This window comes from Palaemon carinicauda, chromosome 6 (assembly GCF_036898095.1).
Source record: "Palaemon carinicauda isolate YSFRI2023 chromosome 6, ASM3689809v2, whole genome shotgun sequence".
NCBI classification, from domain to species: Eukaryota; Metazoa; Arthropoda; class Malacostraca; order Decapoda; family Palaemonidae; genus Palaemon; species Palaemon carinicauda.
The window spans coordinates 89,949,367-89,977,004 of record NC_090730.1 but is presented as its reverse complement, the minus strand read 5'-3'; the positions used below and the strand labels follow the sequence as shown (position 1 = coordinate 89,977,004).

Here is a 27,638-nt window from a genome sequence, read left to right as displayed (position 1 = left end):
CAGAATGTTTTGAAAATAAATTAGAGAAACATCATCAAACTGCGCAACTACACGACAAACCTGCAATTTCTTAGGATGGTATTTATTGATGAAGTCGACCACGTCTTGATATTTTCCTAACACCTCTTTTATTTGCGCCGAACCTAACACATGTTCTACCTCCTCGATCCCTTCCTTGTCATCACTCATGTGCTCAGACATAGCATGGAATTCCTTGAGCTCCTCTGTAGTAAGTTCGTCGTGATGTTCTTTTGCAAGTTCACTCACACGGACGTCACGCTCATACTTTTCAATAATTCCTTGCTTTACATCTAAAGAAAGCATTTTCTTATTCCTTTTCTCACCACTACCACTACCACTTGCGAAACTAAGCCTTTTAGGACCCATGATTTACGTAAAATACTGTAAAAGGATGAACGTGAAAAATCACGATTAAAACACAGTTAATAGCAGAACGCACAGGGCACAACCACCCGAAGCCGACGAGGACAGAGGAATGTCCCAAGCCACGCTAATTGAGGGTCCCTCCGAGGTAGAAATGCTGCCTTCTATCGGCGGAAATAAAAAATACTTCCGGCGCTATTTGAAAAAAAATTCGGGTGTAGAGTAGGAACGTGTTCGAATTGTACTTCGCGTGTCGAAAAATCCGGATACAACCGGTACGACAAAAATTGCTTACTTCGTGTGTCGAAATAAAATTCGGGTGTAGAGTCGAAAAATTGCTCGAATTTTACTTCGGATGTTGGAAAATTCGGATGTAGATATGTTCGTGTGTAGAGGTTCCACTGTACAAGTAAACGCAGACAACACCACAGCGTTAGCCTACATTTCCAAACAAGGCAGGACGCACTCGAAGTCCCTTTACGAGACTGCAAGGGAACTTCTAGTTTGGGCGAAGGAAAGGAACATCACCTTACTCACAAGGTTCATCCAAGGAGAAAAGAACGTGATGGCAGACAGCCTCAGCAGAGGAAACCAAGTCATTCCTACGAAATGGACGCTGCATCAGGAGGTTTGCAAGAAACTTTGGCGGATTTGGGGTCGTCCGTCCATAGACCTGTTTACAACCTCGAGAACGAAGAGGCTTCAAATGCACTGCTCTCCAGTACCAGATCTGGAAGCAGTCCACATCGACGCTTTCCTGCTGGACTGGTCTCACCAGGATTTGTACGCATTCCCCCCTTCAAAGTCCTGTACAATGTCTTACAGAAGTTTGTCTCTCACGAGGGAACCAGATTGACTCTAATTGCTCCTCTATGGCCATCAAGAGAATGGTTCACCGAGGTACTTCAATGGATGGTGGACGTACCAAAAAGCCTACCCAAGCGGATGGATCCTCTCAGACAACCGCACTTGAAAAGGTTCCATCAAAACCTCCAAGCTCTACATCTAACTGCCTTCAGACTATCGAGAAACTCACTAGAGCTAGAAGCTTTTCGAAGGAGGCAACTAGAGCCATCACTAGAGCAAGGAGGACCTCTACCATCAGGGTCTACCAGTCCAAATGGGATGTTTTTCGAGATTGGTGCAAAATCAACTCAATTTCCTCTTCCAGTACCTCTCTGACCCAAATCGCTGACTTCCTTTTACACCTTTAGGAGGAAACGCTAGTTTTCCTCCTCCACCATTAAAGGTTATAGGAGCATGTTGGCGGCCGTTTTCAGGCACAGAAACTTAGACCTCTCTAACAACAAAGACCTTCAAGATCTTCTCAAGTCCTTTAAAACTTCTAAGGAGCATCAACTAGAATCACCAGCTTGGAATCCGGATGTTGTCCTGAAGTTCCTTATGAGTGATAGGTTTGAGCCCTTACACTTAGCCTCTTTTAAAAATCTCCCCTTAAAGACGCTCTTCTTAGTAAGTCTGGCAACAGCTAAGAGAGTTAGTGAAGTACATGCCTTTAGTAAAAATATTGGCTTCAGTAATAGTAAGGCTATATGCTCCTTACAGTTTGGTTTCCTGGCCAAGAATGAGCGTCCTTCCCATCCATGGCCGAAGTCTTTCGAGATTCCAAACCTTTCAGATGTGGTTGGTGAAGAAATGGAAAAGGTCCTGTGCCCTGTTAGAGCACTTAAATTTTATCTAGACAAAACTCAAAAATTACGAGGCAAGTCTGAAGCTCTATCGTATTCAGTCAAGAAGCCCTCCTTACCGATGTCAAAGAATGCCTTATCTTATTTTATCAGGCTCTTGATTAGAGAGGCAAGTTCAGGATGTTAATCCTTATACACATAAGGACCCCATTACAAAAAGGGGCGTTCACAGTCTCGATAGACCTGACAAATGCCTATTGGCATCTTCTAGTCAGTCGCCCCCCTCCCCTCCTACCTAGGGTTCAAGTTACAGAAGATAAAGTATGTTCTATGAGCCATACTCTTCAGACTAAACATAGTCCCAAGTATCTTCAAGAATTTGGCAGACGTAGTCGTGCAACAACCACGCCTAGAAACTGTTCAGGTAACAAAGTACCTGGATGACTGGCTGGTGCGGGCAGCACACGAAGCGGCTGGTCTGCAAGCATCCAAAGAAGTAACCCAGTTCCTGGAATATCTGGGATGCAAAATCAACTTCAAGAAGTCTCGACTCTCTCCAGCTCAAAGGTTTCAATGACTGGAAAACCATTGGAACGTGAAGTCACATTCTCTCCTTTCTCTTAAGGAAGAAGGAGATCGCAGGGTCAGTCAAGAGACTACTGTAATCCGACAGGATTTCAAGACGCTAACAGGAAAGTGTACTGAACACTCTCCAGTTTGCTGCAGTGACAGACCCAGTGCTAAGAGCACAGCTGAAAGATGCGTCAGGAGTCTGGAGAAGATACGCATCAAACGCTCGAAGAGATCTAAAATTACCAATATCGGCCTTACTTTGATCACTTCTTAACCCATGGTTGAAGGCCAATAGCCTAATGAGGACCATGCCCTTGTAACCACCTCTACCATTGATGTTCATCCACATGGATGCCTTGACGTAAGAATGAGGATTTCACTCCCAGCAATGGAAAGTTTGAGGGACTCGGTCATCTCTATTCAAGGCCCTTCTTATCAACATTTTGGAAGCCATGGCAGTCCTGATGTTGGGAAAACTCTCCCCACGCAGACCAGCCCTCATCAGGCTGATCTTGGACAGCGAAGTGATAGTGAGATGTCTGAACTGACAAAGCTTGAGATCGTCCCATATAATCCACCTAATAGCAGTTCACTTATAAGTGATCCGCAATGTGACAGTGGATGCTCTACTCAGGCTCAAGCAGGTAGAGTCTGAATGGTTCACAGACGCAGGCCCATTCTCTTCCATCTTGGAACAAGTCCCGGAACTGCAGAACGACCTCTTTGTGACGAGCGTCATCAAGAAACTACCTCGATATGTAGCCCCATACGAGAACCCTCTAAAGGAGATAACGGACGCCATGTCCCTAATTTGGAACGGATGGATTGGAATTTCCTGTTCCTTCCATCCAATCTCCCGCTGAAGGTCCTCAACAGGCTGAGATCCTTACAAGGAACGACAGCTCTAGTGGCTCCCAAATAGCTCAAGAGAAACAGGTTCCCTCTAGTGAGGAAACTGAGGCTGGCCCTTCTACCAAACCCAGCACTATCTCAACGAGCTCAGAAGTTAACTATCTACGATTCATCACAGTGAACCAAAAACCTTCATTTCATGATTTTCTCGCCCTAGCGGTTAAGAAAAGATTTGAGATCTCAAAAGGCAGTATAGACTTCTTAAAAGAATACAAGTCTAAGTCGACTAGAAGACAATATGAATCGTCGTGGAAAAAGTGGGTTGCTTTTTTAACAAAAGGATCGAAAGAAATTTCAATAGACTTCTGTATGTCCTTCTTTATCCACCTTCATCGTCAAGGTCTGGCAGCTAACACGATAAATACGTGTATGTCAGCCTTGACTAGACTTCTTTTATATGCCTTTCAAGTGGATCTGACGAACGAAATCTTTAACAAGATCCCGAAGGCATGCGCTAGACTTAGGCCTGCAGCTCCTTGGACAAGGTCCTACATTATGCTTCATCGGTAAACAATGAAGATTGTTCTCTCAAGGATCTAACCCAGAAGGTTATTTTCCTGTTCGCTATAGCCTCAGGGGCTAGAGTTAGTGAAACGGCCCAGTCAAGAGATGAGGGCCACATTCAGTCCACAGAAGTGGGAGAACTGAATCTCTTTCCTGATCCAGCCTTTCTCGCTAAGAACAAGCTACCCACTAAGAGATGGGGTCCCTGGAGAATCTGCCCACTAAAGGAAGATGTGTCTCTATGTCCGGTAGAGTGTCTAAAGGTCTATCTTCGTAGAACTTCAGACTTCACGGGAGGACAGCTTTTCAAAAGAGAAACCTCAGGATCAAACTTATCTCTAAAACAACTGAGGGCAAAGCTCATCTACTTCATTCACAGAGCGGATCCTGACAGTACACCCGCAGGTCATGATCCGAGGAAAATTGCTTCATCACTGAATTTTTTTCAGTATATGGACTTTGAGCGTCTTCGCTCATATACTGGATGGAAATCATCCAGAGTGTTCTGCAAACACTACGCTAAGCAAGTCCACGAACTGAAGCAATATGTGGTGGCGGCAGGTAGTGTATTAAAACCTGTCGTCTAGTGCTGTGTTGAACAGTTAATTGATTGGGACTATCAATTAGGGTGAAAAGGTGTTGACACTTCCAGTGCGATACCTTTTAAGTGAGTGTCACCATGGTGACACTAAGACTGTTCAAATCTCAGGTGTGGAATTATACAGATAACACTTGTGCCGTGTGTACATTTTACACAGTGTTGATAGTATACAACACTTACAGAATTTATATTTGGAAAATTTATCAAAATTTTCAGTTTTAGAGTGGCACTCATCATTTCTCTTTCATGGGGGAAAAATGTTTTCTGTATATGTTGCACATATAATTCCTTTAACACGTTACATTCATTGCTCTTTTTCCATTTAGTCATTTATTCGAAATAAATGCCTATTAAAATGTAATTGCGTCCTTTTTCGCCCTGCAATTTACACATTAAATATGCCAGAGTTCTCTTACTTATTTAAGTAAACTTCGTATCATTGAATGCTTACAAACAATGGGTATAGTTGACACTTATATTGTTCCGACAAAATATACAAACCGTGAGACCGTTTGTATATCTGGTGGATACTTATGTTTATTCATACTATATATGCTAACCTTGAGGCCCCTTTTCTACTGTCTAGTATGACTCTTCCCTGCAGGGTCAGGAAGCACTAACATTGTCTATGATTAGTGGTAATGACAGATAACTGTAACCTCATTTGTCTCAATGGTCCAGATGTCCATAGAAAAATTGTCCCAAGGTTAAGGCACTTATGAAAATCCACAGATTCAGTACTTTCTAGTAATTCTCCGGTAAACTTCCATCAGGACGACATGGCTTGAGCCCAAAAAACGGATTTTGAGCGAAGCGAAAAATCTATATTTAGGTGAGATAGCCATGTCGTCCTGATGGACCCGCCCTCCTTTTCTATAGAAAAGGCCTTGGTAGGATCCCTCCCGAAACTACTATATCTGTAGCACCATGGTCAATGCTACAAGGAATAACCGCCATCTTGATATTCAATAGTAGTATGGGAAATAGGGTAATTTTGATGACGGCTCCCCTTCCGAATTTGCCACTCTTCCCCCTCGAGGCAAAAAAGCTATTTGGGGTGAAGATCGCTATGTGACGTTTCAAGCATACGTCCCCTTATTTATGCGATATCCTCAAGGGAAAAGTTAAGGATATTCGTACCAGGAGTTAGAATTTTGGAGACCTAAAGGTAAATTCTCAGGGAATATCACTGTAGTTCAAATATCCCTTGGAAGCTACTAATAGGAACCTTCCATCAGGACGACATGGCTATCTCACCCAAACATAGATTTTTCGCTTCACTCAAAATCCATTATTTTTATAAATATGTATATATATATATATATTATATACATATGTATATTTATATATATATATATATATATATATATATATATATATATATATATATATATATATATATATATATATATATGTATTTATGTATGTATGTATATTTACTTAAATTTGGGCTCAAGCCATGTCGTCCTGATGGAAAGTTCCTAATAGTAGCTTCCAAGAGATATATGAACTACAGTGATATTCCCAGAGAATTTACCTTTAGATCTCCAGAATTCTAACTCCTGGCGCGAATATCCATAACATTCTCTAAGAATATCGCATAAATCAGGAGACGTATATCTTGATACGACACCGAATAGCGTTTTCGCCTCGAGGGAAAGTGTGGCAATTTTGGAAGGGGAGCCGTTATCAAGGTTACCTTATCTCCCATACTACTATTGAGTATCAAGATGGCGGTCATTCCTAATTTTGTAGCGAATTCGCACGGTGGTGTTCCCTGTTGATCTAACTTTTTCGATCGATTTTAGGAGGATTATTATGCAATATCCAGCTTCTTTCGCCTCTTGAAAGTTTAGTATTGAATCTTTACAATGTATGTATTTTAGCTCCTGTTTCACAGTGAAATTCGAGTAATTTCTTGTGCTTAGGAGCTAGGCCTGTTACCGGAGGCACCCTGGGCGCTGTCGTTCATTAGGAATGTGTTATTTAGTCAGTAGAACAACTTTCCCGGTTGAAATAACATTATTTTAAATATTTAACTTAGCCGGTGGATATATATATAGCTAACATCTCCGACGGTCGGCAGCCGATTAAAAACTCGCTGGCGATCGAGGGGTTGGGTTGCTGGGTGTACACTAGCGCCACCACTCGGCAGGATACCATCACTATTCCAAAGTTCTTCAGTTCTTCTCTGCCGAGTTAGGTGTCAATATTGGTTCCTTGCTTGTGCTAAACCTAAAGTTTTCAACAATTGGTGAAGTACTTGTTTATGGTTTTTGGCTTTCGCTGTGTTGGTTATTCTTTCAACTGTTTCTCAAACAATAAAGATCTTCAGGAGAAACTCTTTGAAGAGAGAGGAAAATTTTACCCTTCCTTTTTTTTCCCCCCCCCCCCCCCCCACAATAGAGAGAGCCAATGATGGGAAGTGTGTGAAAGGCTTTAAGTTTTTAGTATTTATTTTATCACTTTATAAATTCTTGTTGATATTTATAGATTTACCTCTATATTTTTATATCTCACCCGCCTTACTTAGGCCTCATCGATCCTCACTCCATTTGTACTAAATACCGAGAAAAATTTTGTATTTTATGGAGCGATGGGATGAATGTTTTTAGAAAATATTTTAAGTGAATTTTTGTCTTTTTAAAAAATTTTTTTTTTGAAAAGTCTTCGATCTGTTTTCAAAGATGAACTAGCGTTAAGTTTATGTATGCTACGCAGTTTGCACTCTATCGTTGCGATAGAGAGAGAGAGAGAATCACGATTTCACTTTGCATAAGAGTTTAATGTTTAGTTCATTCTTCTTACAAATTGAAGTTTTTTCAATACTAAATAAAAGGAATATGTTATTTTGCAATTTCTTAATTCTTTTAGTATTTTTTTTTTTTCTCTTTAGTCAAATAACTTTTTATTGATGGAGAGTGAGTGAGCCAGTACTCTCGTAACAAGAGAGACAGAGAGAGAACGATCCAAATCTTTTTTCTCGTCCCAAGTCACTATACAAGGAGATAGAGAGTGAGAAACGTTGTTCTTCTCGATTCAGATATTTATTCTCGTCCCAAGTCACTGTATAGGGAGAGAGGGAGAGAAAACGTAGTTCTTCACGATCTAGTTTTTTTTATTCTCATCCCAAGTCACTACAGGGAGAGAGAGAGAGAGAGAGAGAGAGAGAGAGAGATATATAAAACGTAGTCCTTCGCGTTCTAGTTTTTTGTTCTCGTTCCAAGTCACTGTACAGGGAGAGAGAGAAAAAACGTAGTCCTTAGCGATCTAGTTTTTTAGTCTCGTCCCAAGTCACTGATCCTTTTTAACTTTTACTTTATATATTTCACTTTTATTTTTATATATGTATATGTTTATTAATCTTTACATGTGTGATACAATTATGTACTAATGAGCTTACACTAAAGGACATATTTCGCAATTCTAACCTTTTGGCTTAAGGGAGAATTGCTTGCTACAGATAGAAATCAGCTTTATTTATGTCCGATTTGAAACTATTAAAAGATGCGAGTGTCAGTGAAAAGAGTGCAAAAAACATGTTCAGTGTTGCGGAAGGTTTGTCTGTTCGTACTTGCCGCTCACCCAGTCCGAGACCTCTTTCAAGCTCCCCAACCCCTGGGAGAAGGAATGTCACAAGACCAAAAGGAGTGATAGGTATTAAACCACGAACAGACATTCCCTCACGAGTTGCAGATGTTGCTCCTCACGATCGGCCTTATTATAAGAGAGACGAGACTAAGTTCTCCTCGTCCTCCGATGACATTCATGTTAGTAAGAAATCCTGACGTCAGGTTTCACGACCTCTTAAGAGGAAATTGGTTCCTTCAGAACAAAGTCAACGTCCTGGCTGCAGTCACTGGAGCAGCCCGGAACGTATACCTTCATCAGAGGAAGGTTCGCCTGCTAAACGTTCTTTTTTAACGTCGGATTTTGTGGCTCCGGAGGCCCCTGCAAAGAGTCACGGTGCCGTTGTTTTATCTGGTCGTTCCAGACGTGTCTTGAGTGCTGCTACTCCCGTTATTAGTGCTGACGTTCCGGACGTCATGGTCTGATCCTTGTGTTCAAGCTCCTAACTTTAGTGTTCTGCAGCACATGCAGTCTAAGCTGTCCACCTTAATGCAGTCCTACGGTCCAGCTCCTGTTCGACAGGAACCCTTACTTGCGGAGCGTCACGGTTCCGCTAAGCGTGACTCAGTTCATCAATAATCTAAGCGTGAGTCTTTAAGTCACGCTAACGTAAGCCCTAGTATTAACCTTGCTGTCAAGTGAGATACTGATCATAAATCTCGACGTGACGTCGAACGTCGGTCCTTAAAGTCCAACCGTGAAGATGCAGTCACGACGTGATGTTGAATATCAGTCACCGCAGTCACGACGTGACGTCGATGCAGTCCCGACATGATGTCGTCCTTCAACCTCTACCTGTTCTTCATCGACAGGTTGATGCTAGTTGTCAAGCTTTTCCATCGCGACTTCTTAATGGATCTCAACCAAGTAGAGACATAGACTAACGGATGAAGTTTATTCTGAGGAGGAAGAGGATATTTCTCTTTTCCAGCTGTACCTTTGGGTATCTTGTCTGAAGTAGAGGAACCTAGTTCTGCCTAACAATCTTATATCTTAAGAAGATCATGACTGATTTTAAGGAAGTTTTTCCTTCGCATTTTGGTCCTGCTGTGCCATGCTCGCCTCCTTCAGAATTCACTTTGGGGTTGGCTGCTACAGCTCCCTCTTGTTCTAAATTTGTGCTCTCTCGGTATTCTAAGAGAGTTTTACGTTTGCTGAGAGAATAGTTGAAGACTATAAGAAGTCTTAGCAAGTCAATATTTGCCTTCCCTCCAGCCGGATTGAAGAACTTCTGGCAGGCTTAGGAAGGAACAGGAACAGACCAATGCTCTGTCCTCTTGTTAAAGGAAGGGTACATTATACCTTTTGTAAAGAAACCTCCTCTTGTCCAAAAGCCGATAGATCTCTCTCCCAGATACCGAGAGGAAGCAAGAAGACAAGCTTTGCACATACAGGTGTCTCTCTTGTTAGAGAAGGGAATTGTGGTGAAGTTTTCTAAACCTTCAGTCTCTAGGCTTTTACAACCTCCTCTGCTAGTGCCAAAGAACTAGGAGGTTGGAGACCAGTGCTGGACGTGAGCGCGCTCAATGTTTTTATCCTGAAAACAAAGTTCACTTTGGAAACTTCCAAGTCTGTGCTTGCAGCTGTAATGGAAAGCGATTGGATGGCCTCACTCAATCTCCAGGACGCTTACCTCCGTATCCCTATCCATCCGACCTTCCAACTATATCCAAGGATCGTGTATGAGAAGGAAGTGTTCCAATTTCGAGCTCTGTGCTTCGGTCTCAGCACTGCTCCTCTTGTGTTCACGAAGCTCATGCGGAACGTGGCGAGCTTCCTGCACTCGACAGGTGTCAGAGCCTCCTTTTACTAAAACGACTGGCTACTCAGGGCGTCATCCTTTATTCGCTGTCTGAAGGACCTCAGATGGACGTTGACCTTAGCGAAGGACTTAGGTCTCCTAGTAACAAGGAGAAGTCTCAACTGACCCCATCTCAAACTATTCTCTATTTGAGAATGGAGATATGGAGTCTACTTTTTCGGGCTTTTCCATCTCCATCAATACTCGAGCAAGCTTTCTTAAAGATTCATCTTTATCGAAAAAGGAGCAGTTGCTCTGTAAGGATGTCGATGAGTCCACTGGGAACACTCTCGTCTCCGGAGCAGTTTGTCTCCCTAGGAAGACTCAATCTTCGCCCTCTCCATTTTCACCTCAACCACCATTGGGACAGGGAGAAGGGCTTAAAAGAAGTGTCCATTCCACTTCCAGAAACGATCATGACTTGCCTGAAATGGTGGAATGTCAATCTCAGACTTCAGGAAGGCCTCTCTCTTGCCCACAAGAACACAGACTCTGTGTCGTTCTCAGACGCTTCGGACGCGGGGTTGGGGAACAACACTAGACACTCTAGAGTGCTCGGGCCTTTGGACCAAAGACCACGTAAAGCTTCATATCAACCAGGAGATTCTAGCAGTTCTTTTGGCCCTGCAAAGTTTCAAAGACTGATTCGAAACAAAGTGGTGCAGGTGAACGCAATCAACACCACAGCGTTAGACTGCATCGCTAAGCAAGGCGGGACCCACTCGCAGTCCCTTTACTTAACTGCAAAGGTTCTCCTAGTTTGAATGAAGGAAAGAAACATCACCTTCCTTACAAGATTTATTCAGGGAGAAAGGAAAGTGATGGCAAACTGCCTAAGCAGAAGAAGCCAAGTCATTCCCATGGAATGGACTCTTCATCTGGAGGTGTACGAGAAACTATGGCTGATATGGGAACGTCCGTCTATAGAACTGTTCGCAACCTCAATAACGAAGGGGCTTCCTTCTTACTGCTCTCCAGTTCCAGATCTAGAGGCAGTCCACGTAGATTCGTTCTTACTGGACTGGTCTCACCTGGAGGTGTATGCGTTTCCCCCATTCAAGATCATTTACAAAGTCCTACAGAAGTTCGCCTCTCAGGTAGGGACCAAGTTGATGTTGGTTGCTCCCCTCTGACCATCAAGAGAATGGTTCACAGAGGTACATCAGTGAATGGTGGACTTTCCAAGAAACCTGCCAAGGCGGTTGGTTCTTCTCAATGAAGAGGTTCCATCAAAGCCTCCACACGCTTCATCTAACTGCCTTCAGACTATCAAAGACTCTCTAGAGCTCGAGGGTTTTTCGAAGGAGGCAGCTAGAGCAATTGCCAGAACAAGGAGATCCTCTACCATCAGGTTCTACCAGTCTATATGAGAGGTATTTCGGGATTGGTGCAAGGCCACCTCCTTTTTCTCGTCCTATATCTCTATAGCTCAATTCGCTGACTTCCTGCTACACCTTAGGAATGTACGTAACTTTTCTGCCTCTACCATTAAAGGTTACAGGAGCATGTTAACTGCAGTGTTCAGACACAGGAACCTAGACCTCTCGAGCAATAAAGTTCTTCAAGACCTTCTCAAGTCTTTCGAGACTTCCAAGAAGCATGGGGTAATGACGCCAGCTTGGAACCTGGATGTGTCCTTAAATTTCAGATGTCTGAGAAATTTTGAACCCTTCCACTTTACTTCTTTTAAAGATCTTACTTTTTTGCTGCTGCAAAAAGAGTTATTGAGGTTCATGCCTTCAGTAAGAATGTCAGTTTCTGTACTGGTAAGCAGTATGCTCTTCGCAGCTTGGTTTCTTAGCCAAGAATTAGCGTCCTTCCCATCCAGGGCCTAAATCTTTTGAGATCCCCAACCTGTCAGATGTGGTTGGTAACAAGATAGAGAGAGTCCTATGACCTGTGAGAACACTTAAATTTTACATTGACAGAACCAAAAATTTCGTGGTGAATCTGAGTCTTTAGAAGCCCTCCTTACCGATGTCTAAGAATGTCTTATCGTATTTTTTTTCAGGCTCTTAATTAGAGAGGCTCACACTCACTGCAGTGAGACTGACCTTCGATTATTGAAAGTAAAGACTCATGAAGTCAGAGTTGTGGCAACGTCTATGGCTTTTAAGCAAAATCGTTCCTTACGAAGCATTATGGACGCAACCTACTGGAAGAGTAAATCTCTGTTCGCTTCACATTATTTAAAGAATGTCCAGACTCTTTACGAGTACTGCTACACTTTGGGACCATTCATAGCAGCGAATGCAGTAGTGGATGTAGGTTCAACCACTACATTCCCCTTATCGTAATACCTTTTTTTTTTTTCTTTTTCTTCTCTTGAAACTTATCTTTTTGGTTGTATGTGGAGACTGGGGCAGTCTTCCGCAACCATTTGATTTTAGCAGGTGGTCAAGCTTGTTTCTTGAGAGCGCCCAGATCAAGGGTATTGGTGGAGGTTCTGTCATAGGGGTGTTCACCCCAGATATGACAGCTCCTAGAGGTCTTTCAGCCCCCTGAGTGTATCGCTGGGCTTCATAAGGATAGCGGACTAATGAGGCAAAGTATCATAAAAGTCAGCTTCCTTATCAGGTACTATCTTTAAGTTTGTTTTATATCAAAATTATTGAGCTATATTCCTACAATGACATTCCAGCCGTCATCGTCTATGTCTTCGGCTCCAACCTCTCCATTAGATTCGCTGGGTCAAGGGGTTATGGCCCAAATTACGTTGCTAATGGACACTACGTAAGGAAAACGTAGATGTGAAAGAGGAAATGACGAAGGAATTCCGCAAAGCAACTCGAATAGTCACTTCCCGTGGGTCTTACAAGCGACCCAGAGTGCAGGACCTGCCACCTTGCTCCGAAATCAATCCCTGGAGGTATGAAGAGTTCATGCCGATTACCATTGGAAAACACTACATTTCGGAGAAGATGGGAGCCGTCCACTTGGACAACATCGAGTTTTGGCCAAACTTTGTGGCTTACCTGGAGTATTTCATCCGGCTGAAGAGTGAGCCAGAGTCTAAAGAAGAAACGGAACCAAAGGAAGTCATGGTTTTCAACCATGACAAGGTACAGGCACTCTTAACGAGTAGCCTAAAAAAGGCAGGGTATACCAAACCTAGGATTTCTGCACTGAGCAAGAAACACCCTACCTTTCTTGCTCCTTCTTCAAGAGCTTTCCCCTTCTCTCATCGAAAGCTCTCCAAAGTGTGGTGAAGGCTATTGATGCAGGCAAACCATGCCCTATGCTAGATGAGTGTAGGCCATTGTCTCTGGCTTTGCCCACAGATGAGAAGGAATGGAAGGAGGTCCACCTAACCTTCTCAGTCTCGAAACTCGATGCAGACATCGCAGGACAGCAGTTCAGTGAGAACCTCCCGAAGTTGTCGGACTTTCTCCTGAGAAGAGAACAGGAGACAAAGGAGAGGCTAGCCGCTTCTCTTTTCCTCCAGAACTGCATGGAGATGTGTGCAGGTGTTGCTAGCACCCCAGACATGTACACAGTCCTGGCCAAGTTGCACATGGCCACTCTAGTCAAGGACTTATACGCTTTAGTGAAGGCCAGGAGGGCCTGCAGGGAGTTTGTGTTTGCCAATGCAACTTAAACACGAACCCAGGAAGTTGATTACTTCCTGTATCTGGGGCAAGGAACTCTTCCCAAAGGAAGTAGTCCAAGAAGTTGTCGAGAAAGCCGCCACGGAGAATAGTAATCTTCAACAAAAGTGGGGCATATCTTTGAAGAGAAAATCTTCCCCTGATGTTGGTCCCCAACCTAAGAGGAAGATGAAGAAGCCAAGACTACCCTCTCGGCCTGTACAACATCCCACAGTCACCATGACCACTATGCCCAAAGTGGTCGCTCAACCACAAACGACCTTCCAAGTGGTGCCTCAGCAGCTGGTAGCCCAGTCACCAGCCTTCAACCCAGGTTTTGAGACGCGCACACCTACCTTTGCCCGAAAGGAAGAGGATCTAGACGGGGCTCCTCAAGAAACCCCTCCCTAGGCAGGGGAGGACGTGGTCAGGGTGGCAAACCCTCGGGACCATTCAAGCAATGAGATACTCCAGGTTGGAGGGAGACGACTCCACTTTCAGGATCGTTGGACCTTCGATCCCTGGGCCCACAGCCTAATCAAGAATGGACTAGGATGGAAATGGAACAAATCCCCACCTTCATTTCCCCAGTTCTTCCAACACTGGAAGAATATAAGTATTTTCAAAAATTTATTTTATAATAAAAGTAACATTTTTAATACATTAGTTGTTACATTTATGTTGTCTATACAAATAAATGAAGAAATGTATTTGCGTCTTATTCGCCCCAAAGATAGCTGAATAAAATTAGACAGGGTTACTGATTTATTTTCCTCAAAATAAGGTAAACACTTGGTGCTAATACATATGAACATAATTATAGTAAGGTAATTACATTTGTTCCTTAATATATACAAACCTTTTCGCTTCTACTGTCAAGTGACAATTTCCGTGCAGGGGGCAGGAAGCCCTAAGATTGTTCCAAGCTTAGAGGATAGGATGAATAACGGTACCGTCATGTATTAGGTGGTCTAGGTGACCATATAGCTGATTCAAGGTTAAAAGCACTTATGCAAACCCACAGATATAGTACTTTCAAGTAATTCTTTGGTAAGCTTCCATCAGGACGACATGGCTTGAGCCCAAAAAACAGATTTTGAAGCAAAGCGAAAAATCTATTTTTGGGTGAGATGGCCAGGTTGTCCTGATGGACCTACACTCCTTTTTGAAGAAAAGGAGTGTACAGTACATACGTAACAATCCCCACCCGAAACTACTCTGTCTGTAGCCACCATTCTTAATTGCTACGAGGAATGGGTAGCCATGTTGGGCCCTGTAGTAGTGCGGGAAGGGGATCCACTGGGTAACCTTGATGACGGCTCCCCTTCATTTTCACCACTCTTCCCCCTCAGAGCGAAAACTCTATACGGGGTGGAGATTGCTATGTGTCATATCAAGAAATACGTCCCCTGATATTATGCGATATCCTTAAGAGTTATATTAAGGATACTTGTGCCAGGAGTTAGAATTCTGGAGACCTGTGGTCAATTCTCTGGGAGTATCACTGTAGCCAAATATCCCTTAGAAAGCTACCTAAAGGAACCTTCCATCAGGACGACATGGCCATATCACCCAAAAATAGATTTTTCGCTTTGCTAAAAGATATATATATATATATATATATATATATATATATATATATATATATATATATATATATATATATATATATACATACATACATACATACATATATATATATATATATATATATATATATATATATATATATATATATATATATATATAAGAGAATCCAGACATTAATGTATCAAAAATATGTATGGCTTATTTGTATATATATATATATATATATATATATATATATATATATATATATATATATATATATACACACACACACACATACACACACATATAGAAAGAATCTTAATATAATCCGAGTTGTTATAGACATGTGTATCTATAAATTCTTTAGACAATTCTCTGGAGGTGGGGAGAAGGGGGGGAATTCAATGACTAACCAGTAATAGATACATATTAGTGTCATTATGCTGGTTCTCATTCGTACAAGGATTTGCTATAGAAGCATCTAAAGGAAAGATATTGGGGGGGAAGTGTGTAAATACCTGACTATATATGTGTACAGTATACCATTAGAGCTATCCCTGTTAGATGGTACAGTGGAACTACTAGTCTAAACAACAGGAGTTGACCTATTTGTCCCTGTTGGAGCCTTTGGGCTTATAGCATCTTGCTTTTCCAACTAGGGTTGTAGCTTGGCTAATAATGATAATAATATGGTTCGTAGTAAGGCGGATTAGTCCAGCAATACTGCCATTGCCTGAAGGAATATTAGTGCCTCTGACTGTAGCAGAAAACACAATCCTCTGATGGTCCTGGCTGCTCTACTGAATAGTTGGCTAACCAGGTATCCCGAAAACTCTGCAGAGTTTCGCGGAGTACTCGGTCATATGTCCCAGTTTCCGAAGGAATTGGAAGGGAAGACTAGTTTTCACCTGAATGGGTCACATGTGCAACCTGTCGCCCAATTTCCTAGAGTCACGATACAAACTATACCATACCAGGATCACGCTCGAGGGAGTGAACAACTTGCCTGAAGGGCAAGTAGATGTCGGGATCACTCCTGCTACGAAGGGCATCTCTCAACCGTGTACAGTAATCTCTTTCCTTCCATTGACTTGACACTTGGTGATTTTGACCACTAGTTATCTCTATAGGTTATCCGCCAAGGATGTACCAAGACTTATGCGTTGAGAAATGATTTGCCAGTACAGGGTGCGAGGTTCTAGCCTACTCTCAACCAATCAAGTGTTTGCAAGAATGTTCACTCTAGTTGCAACCAGTGTCAATACCAATACATCCGCCCTCCTCGTCCCTTATACAAGTTGTTGATTTAAAAACTCAGTGGCGATGTTTCTCCGCCACTGAATCAACCTTTTGAGTTTTACCTTGTTCGAGATAAAAAGGCCTGAACTGTCATACAGTATTTAGAAAGGCAAAATAATTTCTAAAAAAGGCAAAGTTACTCTGTCTCTTTCAGACGCACCGACGGCTGTGCCTGTTTAGACACCTGAACTTACCAGTTGTTTCGGGCCCCTGGAAAAAGTCATAGCTTCAGTCTCATCTAGTGGCAGCTGAAAACCTTTCGGTGTGAGCAGGAATTCTGTGGACTTAAGAGTCCAATAGAATGAGAGTGAGAGTCCTGAGTTGGGAGATTAAGATTACCAACCTCCTCAGGGGAGTAGACCTCTCTCCTTCCCCCTCATTTGATGTTCTTGGGGGATGTATCGAAATATGAGGTTCACCTGTCATGACACATGGCCTCTTGAAATATGTTCCAACACCTATTTGCAGTGCCACATGAGTTTCCCTGGTTTGGAGTACATTGTTGCTGGCGCTTAATCTCTTCCAATAACTCCCTTCTTGTCACACCATCGTGTTTTCTTATGAAAGTGCGATGGTAGTAAAATATCCAGACAGATATTCTTGGCATGACAAAACACCCAGACAAATATATTCTTGGCATGACATAGAATACCCAGACTTATATATTCTTTGTAGTCGACGGCCATACCACGTTGGAGAAACACTACTCTAACAATCAGCGAAGTTAGGCAACGTAAGGTCTAGTCAGTACTTGGATTGGTGACCACCTGGGAACAGCAGATGCAGATGGCAGTGACTCCTGTCGGTCTAGCCGTAAAAAGAGGGAGTTGGACTTTAGACAACTTAATTGTCCTATCGGCAGTGCCACACAATTTTTCTGAATGAGAGCAGTATTGCTGGCTCTTAATCTTTTTCAGTAACTCCCTTCTTGTCACACCATAGTATTTTTATTAAGGCACTGTGGTGATAAAATACCCAGGTAAGGGTATTCTTTGCACGGCATAAAACACCCAGACAAAGATATTCTTTGCACAACTACTTTCTGACTAGTCATTAGGAGATGGAGTTGGATGAGAGACAACTCGATTGCCCTCTGCAATCCGGTTCAGGGCGGGCCAGGAAAACTTGTCAGTCTGAGCAGACAGACTCAAATAATGGGCTACGAGAGACCTTTCTCTCCCTCTGTTAGCCATCTAAGTCTTGACCCTGGCGTCAGTTACAGATGAGATGTCAGTCTGTGACGTATCATGCCCTGAAGTATCTGGGGGTACTGTTAACCAGTACAGGGTAAACGGGCCTATGCATCTGATGAGGAGACTCATTCTTGAAAAGGGCAACAACAAATCAGTCAATGACCCTGATAGCTCCACAGTGGCAGCAAGAAAAATAGAACCCAGACCCTATTCCTGCCTGCGGAGATATGTAGAGAGAGCTGTTCTTTCCTTTCCTGAACTGCACATGCCTCACTCGAATTCACCACAATCTGTCGTGTCCCTACGACTTTTCACTTGGAGTGTATTCATCATCTGTTTCAGAGATGCTTTTTGCAAGCAATAGCAAAAAGGATGGCTGACTGAAGGTTGAGGTTTAGATTGTGGAAATAGGCCTCGTGCCACTCGATATCTCTCTCCCCGGGACTGTGAAGCTTGGATGTACCACGGGGAAGAAAGATCCTGCTCGGTTTTGACCATGACAGAATGTCGCTCGTCTTTGAGTTTTGTCTTTAATTTAAACGGAGTCAGCATTTCCTCGACGGAACTGGTCCCTAATCAGAAGTTAGATCACCCCCTTAGAGCTTACAGTAGTTCTTTTACCACGCTCTCAGAATGGAGCGCTTCATTACTAGTCAGTCCTGAGATCATGACTTGACTCTTAAGACGGTTGTTTTTCCTTCTCGCTTTGGCCTCCGGTATGAAAGCTAACAAAGGACATGGTCTCTCTTAAGACATATCCCCACCAGGAGATGAAGGTCAGGTAACAGTTCTGAGGGGTCAGGTCCTTCCTGGTTGTGCGTCTCTGTAATTTATCCTTTGACCCAGCTCAATTGTTACTATATACTAAGAGCGCTGATGCGTCATCTTGAATCTGCAGGAGCCTGCCTGCATGTAAACAAGCTTTTCGTGATCATGGGCAAGGTCAAAGGGAGAGTTGCCAAGAAATGATCTCTTCTTGAATTTGACAAGTCATAGATCAGGCCTTGAATCCAGACTCTCCTCCAAATGATTGTAGACCCAGAGCTCATGATGTTAGGGGCATAAGTATGTCCTGGCATTTAAAAAGAACTTCCATGTGGCACAGGTTTTTTGAGCGGGTGTGATAAGTGTCAGATGACCTTCACAACCTGCTACCTGCAAGATGTAACCCACATGAACCGGAATACCTAGGTCCTGTGTTGGCTGCACAACATGTGGTTTAAAATACCTCGTCTCCCTTGCTGGACAAGTAGCAGTCGGTCGAGGGCAAACCTTAACCGGATTAGTATAGGATGAAAGGCAGAGTGACTGGCCTCTTCTCCCTTCAGCATCCCCTCTCTTGGGGCACAGCACCCTTGAAACTCTGCAAGCTGGCCTTCTCTGTCTGCAGGTAGAAACTGCATCCCTTGTGTAGCCTAAAATATGAAATATATTTGTCAGGCAATAATTAGGTTAAGTAAGCAGAGTGATCCACTCAAAGAATCCTTACCTGATCAAGTTACTGTGTTTAGTTCCCGCACACATACTGATTGGCCAGGCTGTTAGCTCTCGCTAGAGTTAGTGAGATGTTAAAATGCCTTTATTAAACTTGTGCAAATTAGAGGCTCGGTTATAAAACAGGTAGAATAATTTAGATACTTAGGATCTACTATAAGTGAGGAGGGATGATGGGAGGCTGAAGTTAAGAATAGGATAAAAGCAGCATGGTGGAAGTGGAGGGAGGTAGCAGGAGTGGTATATGATAAGAAAATGCCAATCAGTAATAAGATCAGTGTTAATGTTTGGATCAGAAACAAACCTTGAGAGAACATGCTGAGGTGGATTTGGGAAATATCACTGGTTGAAATTTTGGAAAAGGATGAAATAAGAAGAATAGCAGGCATAATAAACATTACAGAGATGATAAGAGTGTCAAAACTGAGATGGTGTGGGCATGTGTTAAGGATGGATGGTGGGGAGGGAGGGAGTGAGGAGGGCTTGGGAGGAATTTGATAGTGAGGAGAAGATTAAGAGGGAGGCAGAGAATTAAATGGCAAGATAAGGAGAAAGATGACATGTAGAGAAGAGGTTTGATGGAAGAGAATGCCTTTGATAAAAGGCATTGATAAGGCTGCATCAGACAACCGACCCCTTAAGTTAGGGATAATGGTGGGAATCAAGAATATTAAGCTCATGCAAAGCACAGAGCTACATTCCAGGACAAGTTACTAGCCAGTTGGTTAGGACTTCCACCCACCTTAGAGTGAGTCTCCTTAGTAAAAAGTGAAATGGTATGTATCAAGTGTTGGAATAAATGACGAATTTTGAAGGAATTTGTATTTTTCCTAACTTAACAAACCGTTAACTCTTTACTCACACTCTCCTGCCATCAATCAAAATTGATATTATTTCACCAGTGTGTGCGAGTAAGTAGGGTGATTGGTCTAGATCCCCCTCACCTCACTACCCCTTCCTAATTAGCGGTGGGTTGTTATACCACGCTAAGAGTTTTATGGCTAGTTTCAGCTTCACAGAAAAAATATATCCATAGTAAAGAGCTCAAGATCTGTATAGTCAGGAAAATGCAAATTACTCCCAATTTTATCTTATTTTTCCTTTGTCAAAAACTTTTTTTTTCTCTCTCAATAGAGCTTAATTATTTTAATTAGGTCTTTCATATTTATTTGGTTCATTACCCCGCAACAAAACAAACGGGTAAATTGATTGACTGATTTTGTTCAGTTTTTTATTTTTACTCCAGATTTAAATTTATTTGATTTATACCTCTGTGTGTGCTATTATTAGTTTGTTTAAATGTTGATTTATGTTTATCCGAATTTTTTCTAAAGTACACACTGAAAATTGATATGAACAAAAAGAATCAAGGAAAGAAGTGTTTACCCAATTTTGTCTAAAGTTTCCTTGTAAACACTGAAAATTAATATGAACAAAAGAATTAAGGAAAGAAGTGTTTACTGTGCCATCTTTGGTTTCCTCAGTATTAGTAAAGTCTTTGTAACTTATTTTGAAAGGCATCAAATTTTATTGTTATTAGCACTATACTGTATACATATTTTTTAGTATACAGTATTACTTAGATAATAAGTTTTGCCTGGATTGAACCCTGCAACAGTCAAAGATTATTTACACTACATTAATAAATAGTTTTATCAATGAAAATGCTCTAGAACATTCATTTCACATAGAAAGAGTTACAAACATTATATAAGGAAACACTAAGTACCAACTCTCAGATAATTCAATACAGTATTGCTAACAGAGCACTTGATAGTGATAGTGGTAATCTTCTTCCTAAACAGACTCATTACTTGCAATAACACATTAAGATAGTGATTATAAGAAGTATCCGCGAAAAAGCAGTGTCATATCAATGAAATGATTGTGATTTTTAGTGTGTTGGTTGTTTCTATGGTCATACTACCCTGCACATTACCCTCAACCCTATTTCATGCTATTAGAATCCAGTGCGGATGGAAGCAGCTGTGCATAAATATACTTCTTGATACTGTATTATATATTAATTTTTGCAGAAAATAAGTGTTATAAGGGGTTACAGGCACCCATATTTCATTAGCTTACATTTGTATAGGGAACTTTGTACTAAGCAGGCACTTGAATTTATTTATTTATTTCAGATGTGAAATGGAAGAACTCTCCTGATCGATCTGGTGTGGCTAACTCACACTCTCAGAACCTTACAACTGCAGATACAAACAATTCATTAAGACTACCAGAGGTGGAAGCAAATGTAGAGTCTGTTACCAATAAACTTGGTAAGCGATGGAAAGATTCATTTCTTTTGAATAAGAATAAAAAGTGTGACAAAGTGAATATTGTGATTAATCAGGCCTATGATTCTGAAAAAGGAGTCATGGAAGAAGTGAAAGAGGAATATGATGCGGAATCTGTGTGTAAATTATCAGTTTCCACGCCTGTGGGTAGTGAGTGTGGAGAACATTTTCAAGATGTCATAGATAAATTGGAAGGTATTAATTCCAAACACTTGTCACTGTGTAGTAGTGTTACTAAAAAAGGCCCTTTTGCCAGTGGAACTATCATTAATAAATATGTCAGTTCATCTCAAGAAGGTAAGTTTGCTTACAGTAAGGTAGTGGGACAGGCATATAAAAAAGGCATGCAGGTAAAGAAACCAGTTAAAAGGCCAGATCATAGAAATAAGAGTCCATCCATTGAATCCAACCAATCTTTTGGGAGAAGTTTGCGCATTAGGCAAAAGAATGCTTTATCGTTTATGGAAGATTCACTGTTAGGGTATCAATGTCCAACATGTTATAAAATCTTCCAGACAGAGTGGCAGATGATAAAGCATACAATGACCCATTTGCTATTCATTTGTGATATTTGCGAGAAAAATTTCATTTTAGAGCACGACTTGAAATTACATTTACATGATCACCTTACTGGAGCATACGAGGAAGAAAAATATTATTGCCAATTTTCATGTAAAATCTGTCATAGCTTAAAGTGTGAATGTTATGATACTCAGATTCATGAGCATAAAGAAATATCTACGGCTTTTGAGCGACCACAAAAAGCTAAACGATCTAAGAAAACTTTCAGTACCAAACCTTACTCTGGTATGAATGACCATCTAAGGATAACCTTTGGTAATTATCATAAATATTATTTGCAAAGATCAAACAGAAGTATTTCAGAACTACAAAGTAAATTGAAAACTGATAAAGACGTTTCAGAACTACAAAGTAAATTGAAAACTGATAAAGACGTTTTGCCTAACAACATTCCAAAGAAAAAAACACAAGATATCCAAATATTTGATGATAAACAAGGTGTTGGTGATGAGGAAGTTGTTGGTGAGGAGGAAGTTGTTGGTGAGGAGGAATTTGTTGGTGAGGAGGAAATTGTTGGTGAGGAGGAAATAGTAGATAATTGTGAAGAGTTTAACAGTGACAAGTCAGATAAGGCACCTATATCTTCAGTACAACCCAGGTTCTCTGTAACGAAAGATATCTTGAGAGAAAACGGTAATACAGCTAAGAATCCAGAATCACTTTGTTCTGAGGTTCCTTTAGTACATGCTACTAGCACATTGAGCTCGGCTTCTGTTCGAAAAAATGTAACCAAAATTGAAAAAGCAAGTGAAGAGCCCCAGAAAAAAGCACGGGGAAGACCAGGTGGCCGTAAAAATACAACAAAAGATATATCCATTGATGGAGACTTTTATTATATGTGTGAAATATGTGATTCAAGCTTTTACTCTAAAGCAGAACTACAGGAACACATGTTTTTCCATAGACTAAAATCACGTAGTCGACGAGGCAGTAAGAGAATTTTGGAAGAGAGTGAAGAAGCTAGTAAGAAAACTAAACTAGACGAGAGTGTAAAGTTTCGGGGAGAAGCTGAAACATATAATTTTGAAGGGTTTAAAAGGTTCAAGTGTCCAGAGTGTAAGATTCATTTTGCAAATGCTGGAGATTTGAAAAGACACAAAACTCAACATCACAGTAACAATTTCTTAGAAGTTTTGAAGTGTAACTATTGTGAAAAAACTTACAGGAGAGAACGAGAACTAAGGAGACATCTTAGAAATGCTTGTCTTAGTGCTCCTGAACATCTGAGGACTGTATTAATTGCAGGAACAACACTAATAACATTGCAAGAAAAGGGAGATGGCCCTCATTTTACTGTAGTTACCAAGAATCTTGGAACATCAGTGAAAAATGACTTGTCTCTCTCTTTAGGAAGTGGACCTTACAAGTGCAGGTATTGCCGTGTTGTAACTAAGCACGAGAAAGAAATGGAAAATCACATTTGGAATGTCTGTGCCAATACACCAAATATCATTAAGAAAAGGAGCCAGCAAGGCACTTCTTTAGAAGCACTTGGATTCCAGTGTCAGGAAGATGAGGTAGAGGACATGATTATGAGTGGAGTATCTGCTGCCATTGTAACAGATACTGAGGGAGAGACCCCAGTAAATAACTCGCCCTCTGGTGTTGGATCTGGTGTTTCATCATCATCATCATCAAGCAAATCCAAGGAACCGTTAGTTTGTGCATACTGTGGTATTTGGTATTATAGAAAGGTTTCTCTCGTTAAGCACATGAAGGATAGGTGCATAGTTATTCCAGCAAGAGATAGGGAACTTCTTAATCAAGGATTAGAAATATGTAATGCAGTTAATCGCCATGGAAACAGCTTCTGTGAAATTTCAAGTCCTTCTGGTGATTCAAAACTAATTTCATCAAGAGGTTTATACAAGAAAGTTCAAGGTTCTGTTTTTGGGGGGAAATTGAGCAGTAGTACTGAGCTGGAGAGCAGTTCTAGTGAAATTCAAAATGCCACAGATATCTCACAAGTGTCAAATGAAGATCTTAAAAAACGTGATGCAATTCAGAAAATAAGTTCGGGCAATAAAGAAAACGATGGTATATGTTCCAGTGACAGTGAAGCTACGACTAGTAAGCAGGAACCTGCTATTAATAAAAAGAACACTAAACAGAAAGGTACAAGATGTAATCGTTGTCATGAAGTATTTATATCGCCTGATGCTGTCTTAGCACATAGTAGCGTACATCATGGACCCAAGAAAGGTTTATACAAGTGCAAACTTTGTCAGGAACGTTTCCAGAAATACAAGCAGCTACGAGAACACGTTTGGATGCATACCCAGGAAACTCCATATAAATGTCATATGTGTAATGCAAGATACAGAATTAGTGATAACATTATAGGTCACCTACTTTCTGTACACGGATATCACAAAGCTCATGAAAAAAACATTTTCAAATGGTTACCTGGTCGTAATGGGAAGTATAGAACACTGGATGCACCTAAGGATGACAGTCTTACATATGAAAGTGAAGAAACCCTAGAAGGGTTGGACACCAATCTAGAAAATCTTGCTGAAGATATGGTCATAACTGATGACATATGGACAGGTAACGATGAAGATGGAGCTTCATCTAAAGACAATGTGACTAAAAACTGTAAAATCCAAGAACAAAAAGCAGAGAAGATGAAAGAAGGAGATGAAAATAAATTGAATGTAGAAGGTAAATGCAAAGATTCAAAGAAAATTTGTGATATGGAGAATTCAGATATTTCTTTTGAAATTAAAAATCAAAATAAGAAAATTGGTTTGAAAAGCAACTTGAAACATGATGAAAAACAGTTTGGTGGTGAAAATGAGCAAGAGGGCAGTCAAATTGTGAGCAACAGTGATACCGTCAGCAAGGGTGATACTTTCCCACCAACAAATTCTAATGTTAACAAGGAAGGCAAAAAGAAGGTATTGGCATCTAGCAATGATGATGATGATGGAGAACTTTTCTCAGGTTTGAGTAATCTGGACAGTATAATAGAAACTGTGAACCTCACTGACGACAGTTTCTTAGAGTGAAAAGAACTAGTGTCAATGCGTTATGGTTTCTAAGGAAAAGTTATTTTAATGCTCAAAATTGGGTATGAGTCGGAAACCATGTAGAGGGAACTTTGCTCTTCAAATTATATTTTTATTTATTGAAGTTGTCATTTTGTTTGTAATTATTTCCTTTTTATAGTTCAAGAATATTGACTAATTCATTTGTAGATCATTTGTCAATAGAACTAGATCACTACATCAAAGCTCCCAATGTGCATTTTTTTTTTGCCAAAAAAATCTCCTAAACTCCCATCATAATTAGCTATGCTCTTTTCCACTGAATTGTTTATTTAGGATAATCATTGAAAGATATGATCACTGGCAATTGGCAGGGAACTACTAGCCATATAGTTTTCACAGAGAAATAGTCTAATTTTCTCCAAACTCCTCATGGTGCGTTGGAAGTCTTCTAGGTAAACATAAACTTTGGTAAAGATCGTTTCTCATGGAAAGGGGGTCAAAACTGAAAAAAGCAGTTGCTCTATATTTTGTTTTATGTATCCCAGAGGTTGACCTGCTGATACAGTTGTATGAAATTTAATGAATATGGTGGCACTAATTTTGGAAAGGATGTAATGTGCCCCCATTCACACGTGTGAATGTATAGGAAAATTGCTGGTTTTTTAATACAGTATAAGAAAAAATGGGTTTGTAATTTTTAAACATGATAGAGCTTACATAATTTAGTTTTTAAGAATATTTGCGATTGTGTTGCTGTAAAACAATGTTTCTGACTTGGCTTTACTGCATAATGTATTGGGACAATATTTTACACCATCTGTTTTCAAATGCATCATCCATTTAGTCAGGTCATTTAATATTTCATTCATAATTCATGTATTGTCATTTCTTTCTTTAAACTATAAGACTTTCCACTATATTCAGGAATAGATGTAACCATCTCAATTTATTGTGATATTTAGAAATAAGATTAAAGTTACTTTGTATAGAGATGTATATACATATGTTGCAGTTTTTATAGGGAAATTTGACATCCCCAGTACAAATACATTCATTAAAAGTTATTTCCAGTTTTCTACCCTAAATAAGATTTTTTTTCAACAATAAGAGGGTAAACTTATGATAAATTGTCCAAATATTTTCCTTTTAGTCATGTAAATAGCAGGAAATTCTAATTCAATTAAAGTCATTATATTTTATAAGAGTTGTGATAAGTTGGCCAAGGCACCAGCCACCTGTTGAGATACTACTGCAAGAGAGTTATTGGGTCCTTTTGACTGGCCAGATAGTGCATTATTGAAACCCTCTCTGTTTACGGCTAATATTTCTTTTGCCTGCAGGTACACCGAATAGTCTGGCCTATTTTTTTACACTAATATAACCAAAAAAATTCTAATTCACTCAAGGGGTCAACTACTGCTCTGTAATTATTCACTGGCTACTGTCCAATTGGTCAGGGTAGAAGAGACTTTAGTATGGTAAGCAGCTCTTAGGAGAAAGACACTCCAATATCAAACAATTGTTCTCTAGTCATGTGTAAGACCATGGCCTCTGTACCATGGTCTTCCGCAGTCTTGGCTCAGAGTTCTCTTTTGAGGGGACACTCAGGCACACTGTTCTATTTGTTTCCTTAATTTCACTGGTCTATTTTCCCTGTTGGAGCCATTGGCCAAAGCATCCTGCTTTTCAAATTAGGGTTGTAGCTCAGCTAGTGATGATAATAACTTGAAGAAAACACCATGCCGTATCAAAGAATCTTGAGTATCAAAAACCAATAGTGATATATCATATATTTTAAAAACACATGAGCACTTGGTAAAAAGTACGAAAATACCCATGTTTAAAATATATAACTAGATTTGTTCTGTAACTGAAATACAAACCACGCTATTTACATGGGGTAATTACTTCGGCGTAGCTGAATGACGAGCCATTAGAATTTTAACGAGGGTTTACTACCCCACCGCTAGTTAGCGGGGGTTAGGGAGGGGTAGCTTTCTACCCCCCCCCCCCCCACACACACACACACACACACACTAGTGAATGCTCCACTTTGCTTTTGGCTCGGGTGGCGATCAGACCTGTCTGCGCTCCCCCTCTTGACTGCCATTAATCTGTTTGGCTTTCTCTTTTCCTACAGTGTGTGTTTGAAGTTGGCCTCTATTACTGAATATGCTTACGTGTCCTGGACTACCTGGCCGCCCTTGTGGGACTTTTATTTCGGCGGTCGACACTGATCCCCACACCTTGTGTCCTCATTGTAGGGGCCAACGGTGTGATAGCGGTAACGTATGCATTGAATGTAGGGAGTGGTCTACCTCCCAGTGGGAGAGGTTTGCCCGGTGCTGGAAGAAAAAGTCTAAAAGGGATATTTCTCCTTCAGAGGCTTCTTTGAAGAGAGAAAATTCCAAGACGACTTCTTCCGTAGCCCTTTCCTCCTCCGAAGCTCCCACTCAAGCGGTCTCTTCCGAGAGGCCGGCGAGTGGTAGCGTAGACCGTATTGCTGTTGACCGATCCCGGGGTGCGGGAGAGGTAGTTGCTTCCCATAGCGAGGCAGCTGCCCCTCC

The 27,638-nt window shown here is 41.0% G+C and overlaps 1 protein-coding gene across 2 annotated transcripts in view; it reads left to right on the top strand.

Annotated features, from left to right (window-relative positions):
* The window catches only part of LOC137642594 (uncharacterized), a 101,656-nt gene extending 75,521 nt beyond the window's left edge, over nucleotides 1-26,135 (top strand). For both annotated transcript variants that reach the window (XM_068375289.1, XM_068375290.1), the window contains exon 5: nucleotides 21,341-26,135. In XM_068375289.1, coding sequence (XP_068231390.1) covers nucleotides 21,341-25,089 — 3,749 coding nt within the window. In that variant the 3' untranslated portion in view covers nucleotides 25,090-26,135. The remainder of the gene's footprint in view (nucleotides 1-21,340) is intronic.
* The last annotated feature ends 1,503 nt before the right edge of the window (nucleotides 26,136-27,638 follow it).